Source organism: Polypterus senegalus, chromosome 7 (genome assembly GCF_016835505.1).
Source record: "Polypterus senegalus isolate Bchr_013 chromosome 7, ASM1683550v1, whole genome shotgun sequence".
Lineage (NCBI taxonomy): Eukaryota > Metazoa > Chordata > Cladistia > Polypteriformes > Polypteridae > Polypterus > Polypterus senegalus.
The window spans coordinates 35,111,103-35,124,902 of NC_053160.1; the positions used below are offsets into that span (position 1 = coordinate 35,111,103).

The 13,800-nt window shown below is 36.8% G+C and overlaps 1 protein-coding gene across 7 annotated transcripts in view; it reads right to left on the minus strand.

Moving 5' to 3' along the window:
• LOC120532460 (transcription factor TFIIIB component B'' homolog) overlaps positions 1–11,266 on the minus strand; it is a 102,715-nt gene extending 91,449 nt beyond the window's left edge. For 5 of the 7 annotated variants that reach the window (XM_039758477.1, XM_039758476.1, XM_039758480.1 and 2 more), the window contains exons 1-4: positions 11,170–11,266; positions 7,580–7,831; positions 6,227–6,824; positions 3–112 (exon numbers count right to left, since the gene is read on the minus strand). In XM_039758477.1, the coding sequence (XP_039614411.1) occupies positions 3–112; positions 6,227–6,824; positions 7,580–7,830 (959 nt within the window). In that variant the 5' untranslated portion in view covers position 7,831; positions 11,170–11,266. The remainder of the gene's footprint in view (positions 1–2; positions 113–6,226; positions 6,825–7,579; positions 7,832–11,169) is intronic. The other 2 variants (XM_039758478.1, XM_039758475.1) reach the window with 2 other exon arrangements.
• Between the last annotated feature and the right edge of the window lie 2,534 nt (positions 11,267–13,800).

Below are 13,800 nucleotides of genomic sequence, written 5' to 3' on the forward strand. Positions count from 1 at the left end.
ACTGCATTGGATTACTATCCGGCAAATAGTAGATAAAGTCTCTCATTGTCATTTTGGTTCGGTCAAGAGGTACACAAGCATCAAAAGCTGGGGTCTTCTTTTTCAACTTCAGCTGAGAAAGAAAATGGTTTGAAAATTTATAAAATATATTTCTCTATGAAATGAGTGCCTGTAACTCCACATCTTTCCCCTATACTGAATGTGTAACTAAAAAACCTCAAATACATGGTACGTTGTATTTTGCAAAAAAAATTCTACTTCTAGTCAAAATTACATCTTCTTCTATAATTAATCTGAAGTATCCTGCTTTTGCTACACATCAAGGCGCTTTCCAAGAAAATGCATTGCTGACCTTCAAAATGGCATCATGTGGTAATGCGTATTTTAAACTCAGGTAGACTGTTCTTCTCCATCCATCCTACAGGATGGTCCTACCTACAACTTTCCCCTCTCTGTGTCTTAAAAGGTTTTAGTCAGGATGACAATATTTTTATAGTATTAAGCAAGCTGCTGCAATGGAAAATTGAGATTAATGCAAGAAGAGAATGCATGTTCTTTTTATCACTGTAGCAAAACACTTGGATTTCATACAGAGTATGCAGAAAAATTAAGAGTACTAAACGCTTCTGGTAATTTCACAGATATGATAAATTATGACAAAAATAATTAGGTTTCTAAACTTTTTGGGAAATCCTTGTACAACATTTAAATAATAGCACCTACAAATATGCACTGCATTTTTAGCTCAGACCTTAATAGAAAAACATAAAGATCTTGTTCTTCACAGGTGCATTCTTCCCCACATACATACTGACAACAGCTAGTATTATTTTTTTGTCTTTCAACACAGAAAGAAAACAAATGTTACATGATAATTTCACTTACAATTTCCCAATAAATGGAAAAAATAAAAAACAGAGTGTCATCCTTCTACTGTTTACTTCTATAAAAACTTCAGTATAAATACTAAACTTGGAAAACACCCATTTACGACATTACCCTGTTTCTAAGGATAATTCTGAATTAATATAATTTTTTTTTTTTAATCTGACACAATTTTTGACATTTCTCAAACACTTTTGATATAATGTTCCAAGAAATCCATAGCTCTGCAAATATGTAAATGAGTACACTGTACATTAGAGGGTCAACTCAGGTTGGACGGTTGGGAGACAAAGCCAGAGAGGCGAGATTGCATTGGTTTGGACAAGTGCAGAGGAGAGTTGCTGAGTATATTGGGAGAAGGATGCTAAGGATAGAGCTGCCAGGCAACATAAAAAGAGGAAGGCCTAAGAGAAGGTTTATGGTTGTGGTGAGAGATGACATGCAGGTGATGGGTGTTAAAGAACAAGATGCAGAGGACAGAAAGATATGGAAGAAGATGATCCGCTGTGGCGACCCCTAACAGGAGCAGCCGAAAGAAGAAGATCCATATTTAGTGTATTTTGTATGACACTCTGATGCTGTCCATTGCTTTCAAAATACCTTTATTTTAGATCTCACTATGAATGACACAGCATAAAAAAGACAAAAAGTCTGCATATGAATAAAAAGTGCAATACATACTATTATAGATTAGATTAAGTCATATAAAGCAACTACAGTGCATCCGGAAAGTATTCACAGCGCATCACTTTTTCCACATTTTGTTATGTTACAGCCTTATTCTGAAAAAAAGTTTACTTGAGGCTGTGAATGCTTATGTAAATGTGATATCTCAGTTTTTTATTTTTATTAAATTTGCAAAAATCTCGAGTAAACTTTTTTCACATTGTCATTATGGGGTGTTGTGTGCAGAATTCTGAGGAAAAAAATTAATTTAATCAATTTTGGAATAAGGCGGTAACATAACAAAATGTGGAAAAACTGATGCGCTGTGAATACTTTCCAGATGCACTGCAGTTTTTATATGACTTAATCTAATATATATATATATATATATATTTGAAACTTTGACCCGGACACACACAGACGGACAACATAGTTCCACCACACACTATTTATTTACACTATTTACAAATTACGTGCAAACCAAAACCCCAGTGCCTCTTGCACCGATTCCCCAAAGTCCAGGGCTCACAGTCTCTGTGCCTTTCTTTCCTGGCCCCTTATATATGATTCCCGGACGAGCACCAGGTGTTACCGGCATTCTTCCCTTGGCCACACCCCAGCATGGCGGAAGTGCCGGCTGTCCTCCCAGCAGCTCTCCGGGTGTCCTCCAAAGTCTTCCCCCCGGCACTTCCTGGTGTTGCGGAAGTGCCAGGCTCCCGGGATAATCAGGCATCGGGGCGCCGCCTGGCGGTGGCCACGGGTCCCTACAGGGCTGGGCTTCCAAGCCCTTTACCCGAGGCCCCCAACATAACCAGAACAGACGCCACCTCGCGGTCTGGAGGAGGCACAAGCCCTCCTCTCGTCCTCCTGGGCTGGAGCCCAGCCGGGGACCACAATATATATATACAAAATTACTACAACTGCTTCACATACAGTCATATGAAAAAGTTTGGAAACCACTCTTAATTCTTTGGATTTTTGTTTATCATTGGCTAAGCTTTCAAAGTAGCAACTTCCTTTTAATATATGACATGCCTTATGGAAACAGTAGTATTTCAACAGTGACATTAAGTGATGAGACAGGTGCATAAATTTGGGCACACCAACTGAGATATTACATCAATACTTAGTTGAGCCTCCTTTTCCAAATCTAACAGCCTCTAGACGCCTCCTATAGCCTTTGATGAGTGTCTGGATTCTGGATGGAGGTATTTTTGACCATTCTTCCATAAAAAATCTCTCCAGTTCAGTTAAATTTGACGGCAGCCAAGCATGGACAGCCTGCTTCAAATCATCCCATAGATTTTCGAAGATATTCAAGTCAGGGGACTGTGACGGTTATTCCAGAACATTGTGCTTCTCCCTCTGCATGGATGCCTTTGTAGATTTCGAACTGTGTTTTGGGTCATTGTCTTGTTGGAATATCCAACCCCTGCGTAACTTCAACTTTGTGACTGATGTTTGAACATTATCCTGAAGAATTTGTTGATATCGGGTTGAATTCTTCTGACCCTTGACTTTAACAAGGGCCCCAGTCCCTGATCTAGCCACAGAACCCCACTGCATGATGGAACGTCCACCAAATTTGACAATAAGTAGCAGGTGTTTCTCTTGGAATGCGGTGATCATGTTCCGCCATACAAAGCGCTTTTTGTTATGACCAAATAACTCCATTTTTGTCTCATCAGTCGAAAGCACTTTGTTCCAAAACAAATCTGGCTTGTCTAAATAAGCATTTGCATACAACAAGCGATCTTTTTATGGCGTGAGTGCAGAAAGGGCTATCTTTCTCATCAACCTGCCATACAGATTTTCTTTGTGCAAATTGTGCTGAATTGTAGAACGATGTACAGATACACCATCTGCAGCAAGATGTTCTTGCAGGTCTTCGGAGGTGATCTGTGGGTTGTCTGTAACCATTCTCACAATCCTGTGCATATGCCACTCCTGTATTTTTCTTGGCCTGCCAGACCTGGATTTAACAGCAACTGTGCCTGTGGCCTTCCATTTCCTGATTACATTCCTACAGTCGAAACTGACGGTTTAAACCTTTGAGACAGCTTTTTGTAGCCTTCCCCTAAACCATGATACTGAACAATCTTTCTTTTCAGATCTTTAGAGAGTTGCTTCGAGGATTCCATGCTGTCACTCTTCAGAGGAGAGTCAAAGGTAAGCACAACTTGCAATTGGCCACCTTAAATACATTTTCTCATGATTGAACACACCTGTCTATGACGTTAAAGGCTTAATGAGCTAACTGAACAAATTTGATGTTGCAAGTAAACAGTATTGAGCAGTTACATCCATTCAAATCAGCAAAATTACAAGGGGACCCAAATTTTTGCACAGCCAGTTTTTCCCATTTGATTTAATTTCATACAAGTAAATACTGCTTCACTAAATATCTTTGTTTGGAAAACAACCCAGTACTCCGATGTTCCTAGGAAATGAAAGACATACCGATGTTATATTTTTTGTTGAAAGTAGAGTAAATTATTATGCAGGCTGAGAGGGGTTCCCAAACTATTTCATATGACTGTAAGCAGTAACACTTAATGATACGTTTAGCGCTTTATTCATTGCTGCATCATATCTCTAATCTTAATACAAGATAGGTTCAATAAAAGGCATCAACCACATGTAACTGATAAAATAAATGTTTGAACAGTGGGGGTTACAGAACAACTTATATTTAAACTAGGTGATTTTACATTGGCATGGTCGTTAAGGTTTTTAAGTATTGAACACTATGTTTATGATTCATAACCCCCAAAATGCATCTTAAATACTGCCCTTACACCTCTAGTTAACATAAGCACTTTAACATGCAGAAAGGCAGTTAAACTTATATTCTCAAATCTACCCTATATATACCTGTATAACGATTAGCTGAATCACACAACTTTTTCATGTGATGTTTTCATGCAACGCTCATATTTCTTTAAAACTGTATGTCATTTAACATACATCTATATGTCATTTTTTTCATCTTCATTAGGAGAACATAACAATAATACTCTCATCTCAATACAACCAATTTAACACTCACGCTTCAAATAAAGTACCTTATATACTGTACATCTGCTCTGCTAAGAACATTAGTAATGCAGTTGTGTTTTAGCAATCGACAAATAAAGCCTATGTATGTAATGTCACACGCTTACAAATTGCAAAACTGCATAAATATTCAATTGCCGACAAAATCATATTTGGTGATGATACAAGAGAAGTCATATTACTTCTGCGTATTAAGATGGATACTAACAATACTTCAGCAAGTAGATTACCATTCATCTTCCATACACGACAAGTTCCAATAATTTAGGTATTTAATAAAACTATAAATAAATCTCGGGGCCAGAGTTTTGACCACTTGAAATATACGTTGATAGGCCATTGTGCTTATGTAGCAAGAGGTTGGATCAAAATTTGTTATCAAAAATCAGAGAGGAAGAGAGAATTAAAATGTTGTTTGGAAAGAAATCTTGTCAAAAGAGATTTTTTTTTTTTTTTTTTGCATTTAACAATAAAATTCCACCGTGGGCCAACAGCAATTAACTTAAGTATAAACATAAAAGCTTATGCCACTTAAACTCAATGCAAGTTAAATTATCAATATTTAATCATTAACATTCTTAATGGAATACCTTTCTTGATTAAAGGGAACTGTTAAAAATCCAAATTAAAGTTATCTGTATAATAAAAGCCCAGCGCGGTGTCCGTGTCCGCGTTCCTTTTGGCTGTATAGCCGCCCCGTAGAAAAGCCCCAGTCCATCCCCTCTCAGAATTCCTGCTTACCCCCTCCGTTCTTTCCCCTTTGCTTTTATTTTTCCTGTTCCCGAAAATCTTTTCAAAACAAAAGTAAAGAAATAGACAGAGCATCACATTAACGTCTTCTCCCCTCTGCCTATTAAATAATCAATAAAATGAAATAAAAAAACCATGAAAGAAACAGAAACCACAACCTACCCTTACAGCGTCCACCGCGCTTCTGGCGTTACAGCCAAACACGTGGTGTATGCAGGTATGAGGTGTGATGCTAATTAACACCCGTACTACAACAGATTATATTGTTCATATACTATTAACTATTTACAGGGATCAACTCTTTTGGGGAAGTTCATAACAAAAAAAAAAATAACATGTGCACTTGAGTATTTCGAGCCCCGTGTCTGAGTCGGATGGTTCCCCTGGTCACCAATTCGTGTGTTTCACTATGCCCACTATGCCTTTCTGTCTTCAGCTACCCATGTGCACTTGTACGGAGGAGACCTTACAGAACAATGCCGAAACAAAATGCAACTAAACCTGCTGCTGCAAGAGAGGACACATTACAGCGTGATCACGAAGCAAAGAGGCAAAGGCATGACAGTCGCTCGCAAGAAACGGACACTCAGCATTCACAGAGATTAGCTCAACGACGTGTCTCTGTGGCACAACGAAAGGCAACTGAAACCCCTACAGAGAGACAAGACAGATTACGCCGTGATCACGAAAGAAAGAGGCAAAAGCGTGCCAATAAGACACCCGACGAGAGGTCCTTATGATTGAGTCCTTCAACTGTGGTCATCCAACGCGCAGCGTAGCGCACACCAAGTTGCTAGTGTTAAAATAATTTAAAAGGACAAACAACAAAAAAGTGTACCAAAAGCAATTTGAATATAATAAATGATACCTTTTCATTTCTCAGTTCATTTTTAAGCATCTCTCTTAATTTTCGTGCTTTATGGATTCTCTCCCGATCAGAGGACAGCTGTGGTTTTACAGCAGACAATGCAGTATTGATCTTCTGAGATGATTCACCAGAGAAGCTGCTCACTTGGGTTTTTGCATTCTCAACAGATGCCAAGCTCTGTACTTTGTGACTTTCAACTACCTTTGTCTCATCTGAATTACCAGGTACGACACATGTTCCAGACAAAGATTCAGTCTCCTCTGTAGTATCAGTTCTTTTATTTGGTACTTTAACTTGCTGTTTTCCCACAGAGGTACGTCTACTTGGTGACTTAGCAGGAGTATTTCCATTGGTTTTCTTTAATTCATTACACTTAAGTAAACTAGAAGAATTTTCATTTGAAGGGATGGAATTTGGTAGCACTTCACTTGGGGGTTGGGGTGCAAGATCCTTTTTTGCAGCAGGTATGGAGGCTGCATGTGCAGTCCTTGGTTTAGCCAAGTTTGGTAATGCCGAGATGCGTTTTCTCCTCTGTATTGTTGACGTGTTAGAACTTTTAAATGAAGCATGTTCGGTTTGACTGGTGGTACCTACAGCACTGGGATAAAGAAATGGATGTAAATTTTACAATACACAAAATAAACTTACAGATATTCAAAAACTTTGAAGTGTAATGAACAATTACAGTGATTTCCACTGAAAAATAGGTCCTAATTACAGAAAATGAAGAAGAGATAAAATGCTTTTGCACTTCATTAGATGACAAAAACTGTCTTTATGCATAGATCAATTCCTAGTAGCAAGACTAACAGAAAAATCTTAAGCTAAAATGTCTTCTCCAGCCAAATAAATTATTTTTTTCCCCCAAGTGAAGTGAAAATGCAAAAATTTTAAATTTAAAAGAGCTGGAGTAAGCAAAACATGGAAAAAAAAATTGGACTGCACATTTATTTCCTGCCAGGCAAACTGTAAAAATCTAACTGCACCCCAAGATAAGTAAGAAACTTACAAAAAATAAATCCAACATACGTGCATTAATATAACTTGGGATGCTAATAAACTATAGTGCTTATAATGACCATATTTAATATTGCAATACATATTTTGCTCATGTTCAAAAACAATTAAACTTAATATGAAATATTATGTAAACAATGGTTTACTGGTCTGGTCATTAGTAATTGGGGATAAAACCAAGTACTGGAGTGTATTTTTTAAGTTGCATTTCTTTAATAAAAACATTTTCCTTTGAATTATTATTAGTAGCAGCAGCAGCAATCACTTCTTTGGTAGGAACAACTTAAGATAATCAGACAGAAATCATCCAAAGAAGAAACTGAAATGATTTCGTACAACTGAAACACTAACACGTCAGTTGAAGGTTGGTCTTTTTCCTCTATGCAGCTTTGTTTCCCTTCTGGTTCTCCCTCAGGTATTGATGAAACTGTGGTTGATGGTTCACATATTGACTCCTCCTTCTGCGACTCTTTTTCCACAGGCTCTGGCTGACTATCAGATGTTGTTTTTGTTTCTTGAGAAGACGGCAGACCTCTACCACCAGGTCTAATATTAGGTTTCACACTAATTCTTGATCTTCTAATCATTCTGAAATAAAATATCACATTTCTATTTCAGCAATTGAGTTTAGACCAATAAAGTGAAAAAGAAAATCTGGGAGGCGGGATGATTAGTATTAGAAAAATAATATAATACTGGCATAATGAAATACCATTATATCTACACATCCATCTTTTTAATTTTCAATACTAAAATATGTTGATGTTTGTTAAATACTCGAAATTTCAGTGCTGCAGGTAATTAATATCTAAAAAAACTTTACATATTCTGCAGCTCAATACATACTTTAGAGCATTACTTTACATAACACACTGCAAAATACCTATGAAGCAGAGTCCATTACTTTTAAGGCTGGCCATTGTGTAGCACTACGGTGGTAATAAGAAATTAATGCATGCATGTTACATGTAATTGTTTAACAGCTCAATCTTTAGAGGCAACCTGTTTGGTTGCTCTTGCGTGCTTTGAAGTTATTTAGTAAAGTTAAAAAGAAAACTACATTGCAAAAAGCTAATAAGAAATAAATGTCCACTATTGAGAACACACTGACTGCACCATGTATCATAAGTATATAATAAAAGTCTCCACTGTACAACATATCAATAATAGGCATTGTTAGGCTTTCAAAAAAGAAGAAAATCTGATTAAAATTACAATGGTCTTAATAATTGTACTACAGTTATTATTTACACTATACTCTTCTTAAAATTCACAGAAAACTGTAATTATAAACATGAAATTTTACCTTATAAAACAGTGAAAATATCAATTTGGATTTTGCTTTGATCATAGCAAGGGAACTGCTTTAACTCATGTTGTAAATGATAGTCTAACCTCAAACAGAAACAAATGCTACCATTTGCACAATTATAGGTTTAAGTATACACTGTAGCTGGTCAATGTCAATTGTATTTTGTAGCAGGCGATGGACCTCCATCCCTAACTGCTACACTCACCTTATTACAAATGTGCTCCCTTGTACTTAGATATAGTAACTGAGCAGGCTACTATATTAAGGTGAATTCACGGTCATGTTCAAAGAACGATTCAAGTTTATTGTCACATGTATTAAGTAGTGAAATTTTTACTTGCATGTCTGACCAACATGTACCACATCCCAGTTGAAAGACAAAAATAATACACCGTGTTCCCAGTAGGAGCCCTTGTGGCATGAAGCATTAACCTCTCAAAAACTAGACATTGGATTAAAAAGATATATACAAATAGTGAAAGTGTCCACATTATGAAACAATATAAAACTTTGCACTCTTCCTATCAAATGACCTAATTTATTCCAAGCAAACTGACTTCACACTGTCAGACCACTATTACCAGCTTGATACATTTTACAACTTGTAGAATGAATACTAATATTGCCATGAAACCAGCAAGAATCAGAATTCACACAAAGCTAAATTTCTTCCAATGCCCAGCGTCCCGAGTTTGGTGTTGGCTTCCAAGCCCTACCTAGAACAAGTTTTGTCAGAATGTTTACTTTGATAGGTTTCTTTCTAGATGATTGACCTATTGTTGCCTAAGTACTACTCAACAAAAGACACATCAACAGTCCATAGTTCCACTATTCAATTGTCTATTTCTACACAAAAAGGTGTACAAATGAGAAGCATGCATGGACATACAATCTGGGTACTCAGGCTTTCCTCCATATCTCAAAGACAATTATGTTAGGTTAACTGGCTACTCAAAATTTGCCTGATATAAAGGAGTGCTGCTATATGCAGCAGTGTTCTCAACTACAGACTGCATTCTGTCCAGGATCGACTCTGAGCTTGGACCTAATGTTCACAAACCACAACACTGTAATGGAAAACACACACACATGAACATGTCTTTCTGGAGCACCATCCCATTTATTTTAAAATTCAGCAGTTACATTTATCACACAACATTCTCAAATCTGCTTAATCCAACTTAGAGTCATCATGGGAGTGGCGCCTATCCTGGCAGCACTGGTTGCAAGACGTGAAATAGCTGTGGCCACACAACAGTCCACTTCACAACCCACTTGTGCAAAGTAACGTGTCAGCAATATCAGTAAATAGAGCTATTAATTTTAATTCATCTAAAAGCAAGAAAACAATTTTATTTACACACCTCAAACACATGCACTGTATGTATCTAGTCAAGATAATGAGAATTCAAGTGAATCAGATTCATATCTCTCTCTCTCTCTCTCTCTCACACACACACACACAAAATTTAAGTAAAATAGAAATCAAACAAGGACAAAATATATTCTTGTTCATTTGTAACTCTTTTCTCACATTCAAAAATCATCTCACACCACATATTACTAAAACAAACTCAAAGCATCATGATTAAAAAAAGGTTCATGTCAGTACTGCATGTCATTTATGACAGGAAAACTGCACAGTGTTTACGGAAAACGTTATGAACAACTTGTTGCAATAACTAAACAACAGTTATCCATATTCAATATATCACTTTTCTTTGTCAAGATCACAGGGAGCCACAGTTTACCATCAGGCAAGAACAACTTCTAAAGATGACAGTCAGTCAATCACACACTCGCGGCCACGCACTCTAAACCATATCTTCGAACTGCAGGACGAAAACCAAAGCAGTTAATGTTAACGGTAATGCTGGAAGAATAGCTTACTGGCCAAGAATATACACTTCAAAGGACAAGGATCATATTTTTACGTTCTTCTTGCTTGAAAAGTAACAATGTAGTAGTCATTGAATACTTCTGTGCTTAATTTATAAGAATAATCACATTATGTTTTAGTTCAGCTCTAAACAGTTTTCAAACTGACCTCACAAAAAATGCAGATTAAAATTTGACAATTTGAGCAAGAGTATTGAATTAACACAACTATCCTAAAAGATGTCACCGGGGAAACAGTACTTATTAGACCAATTCATTTGACCTCTTCTAATCCTAAAGAACATTTATGGATCTTTGGTTCAGTGTTTACGCACATTGTATGTTTCAATAGGTAACCTCAAAATTATACCAAAAGAGGACATGCCTGACATACCAGATCAAAGATTAGACTGACAGGGCTATTTGCGTTTACAACTTAATAACGGTCAGTCACGGCAGTTTGCAATCTTGGTATGTTGAAATGTGTAATGATCGTTTAAAATGTAATAAACCAAGCAGAAACAACATTTTAATATTCCCGGCCTACGAAATATGTATATAATAAGTATGTATTTATATTAGATGTAACTAGTTGGACTACAAAATAACCACAAACTTCAGTTTTTCTGACCATGCACGCGCAATGGAACGTACAGCACATTCCTAAAACACACTTGAATTGTAAAATAGCGCTCCATAGTTCATTTGTATGTATCAAAAATATAACCGCACTTACATGCCCTCAATTAAACAATTACTTTTAATAATTCCAGTCTCTATTCATGTTCTGTTCGTCGCCATGCTGAACTCAGTTTATCTGACATCACTTCCACGAAAAGTGGGAGGAATTCTGGGAGTAGTAGTTCTAATATGAAAAAAATAACCCTTCAAACGCATGGACCTAATGTAGGAAACTAGAACCACATCTCCCAAAATCCCCCGCGGCGAATACTGCAATAACAATGAACTGCCTGCAATAGTGTTTCCGAAAATATTTGCGTTAAAACGAGTGTAACCACGTAAATAAGAGTTACGAGCAGCGCACACGCTTCCGTATTCTTCGATACTGTGCAATTGATGAAATCAAGCTTTTATTTCAAACACATATACATGCATTATTTTTTTGTAGTTTAATAGATATAGTCAGTCGAAACTGAAAAACGAATTTACTTTTTTATGCTGACACTTAACTGTTAGTTAATAATGGAGCTTTATGAAACCCTTAAAAGATACGTTTTGTTTGATACTTCACTGAATACTTAATAATACCGTTTTAATTATGCGCTGTAGTTTTATTCGTGAATACACCTAGTTTACCTAGTAGTTAGAGTGATGGAAAAAAGAACACGAAGAGCATTTGGTGTTTTCAACGATGATAGATTAAGGAATATTGAATCTCCTTAGTATGGAGCAAAAAAAAATTTGGGGAGACACCCCGGTCATAGTCTTCAGTATTCTAAGACATACAAAAATGTGACCCAGCTGAATTCTTTGTTTTATAATAAATCACATACTGGGGAGCACCATTTGCAACGTAGACAACATTCCAAATGGAAAACATGTAGCACTTCTGTACAGTAAGGGTTTCTATAATATAGAAAAAAGACTACTGAGTCATATCTGAAGTTGTTTTACTTTTAATCTAAAGTATTTGATATCCAAATAGACTTTAAACTAGAAAATTAAATAAACATAGTATACAATCTGAAACCCACTAATTAGGTTCATGAGTAGCTGGAGTGGCTTATCACAGAATGAACATGCGAAAAGGTTTAATAATAATACATTTTATTTATACAAGCTGCCATTCTGAAAACTCAAGGACACCGAACAAACAAATAAAAGACACAATTATAAACGACTAAAAACATTCAAAAATATTTAAAACCAAACATAACCACTGTAATCATAAAGAAAAAGCCATTTTAAACAGATGCGTTTTAAGTTCACATTTGAAGGATGAATATGATTTGATATTTCTAAGCTTGGCAGGTAATGAATTCCAGAGCTTGGGAGTAGAACATCTTAAACGGGCGAGAGGTACAGTCAGATGGATAGAGGAAGAGGATCTAAGGTTATGGGAGGAAATGGCAACATGAAGAAGGTCAGACAGATATGGAGGGGCAAGGTTATGAATGGCCTTAAATGTTAATAACAGAATCTTAAAATCAGTTGGAAACTTAATCGGGAGCCAATGGAGCTGCTGCAAGACCGGAGTAATATGGTGAATAGATGAGGTTCGAGTAATGATGCGTGCTGCAGAATTCTGGACTAACTGAAGCTTATGGAGAGATTTATTAGGGAGACCAAAAAGGAGTGAATAGCAGTAGTCCAGCCGAGAAGTAACAAGACTGTGAACAAGAATGGCAGTGGTATAAGGGGTTAGGGAGGGGATCATGTGATTAATATTACGTAGGTGGAAGTAAGCAGACCGGGTGATGTTATTAATCTGAGATTTGAAGGATAAAGTACTGTCGAGGATGATACCCAGACTCTTGAATTGAGGTGATGGGGAAACAACAGAGTTATCAATAATAAGAGAAAGATTATTGGTTTTGGATAATGATGATTTTGATCCAATGAGGAGAACCTTAGTTTTGTCACTGTTTAATTTAAGAAAATACGAAGAGAACCAGGATTTAACTTCAGCAATGCAGTCAATAAGCAAAGGTGGTGGAAAAGAGGAGGTGTGTTTACTAGCAAGGCAGAGCTGGTAAGGATGGCTGCGAAAGCCACTAAATGACTATATTTGGAGAAAGTGAATAGTCAATTTAAAAAGTCCTATCATAGACGTATGTGCCAAGGTCTGTGGACAGTAACAGACTATAAAGCAACTATTCCCAGCATTGAGTGCTGACACCTCTCTTGCAGACAAGCTTAACAATTTCTAAGGGCACTTTGATGTAAATGCCGTTAATGGTAGCAATCTGTCTGACACATCTAGAGTGTGAGAACTACACAGTGAGGAAATAGCACTCACTTTGTCGGAATACAACATGAGGAGAACTTTTTAAGAAGATGAACACCAAAAAGGCAGCAGGTCCTGACAAGATTCTGGGGCGCACTTTAAAGATCTGTGCTGATCAGTTTATAGCAGTGTTCACAGTAATATTTAATCTCTCCTTAACTCAGTCTATTGCACCAACGTACTTTAAAAGTTTCACCATTGTCCCTGTAACTAAGAAGTCACATCCAATCTGTCTGAATGACTATCATCCTGTCGCATTAATGCCTATAATCAAGGAAGAGCTTCAAGATTGTTGTCAAAAACTACATATGCTCTTCTCTGCCAAAAGAACTGGATCCATTACAGTTCGCATATCGTTCCAGCAGATCACAGAGGATCCCATCACTTTGATCCTTCATA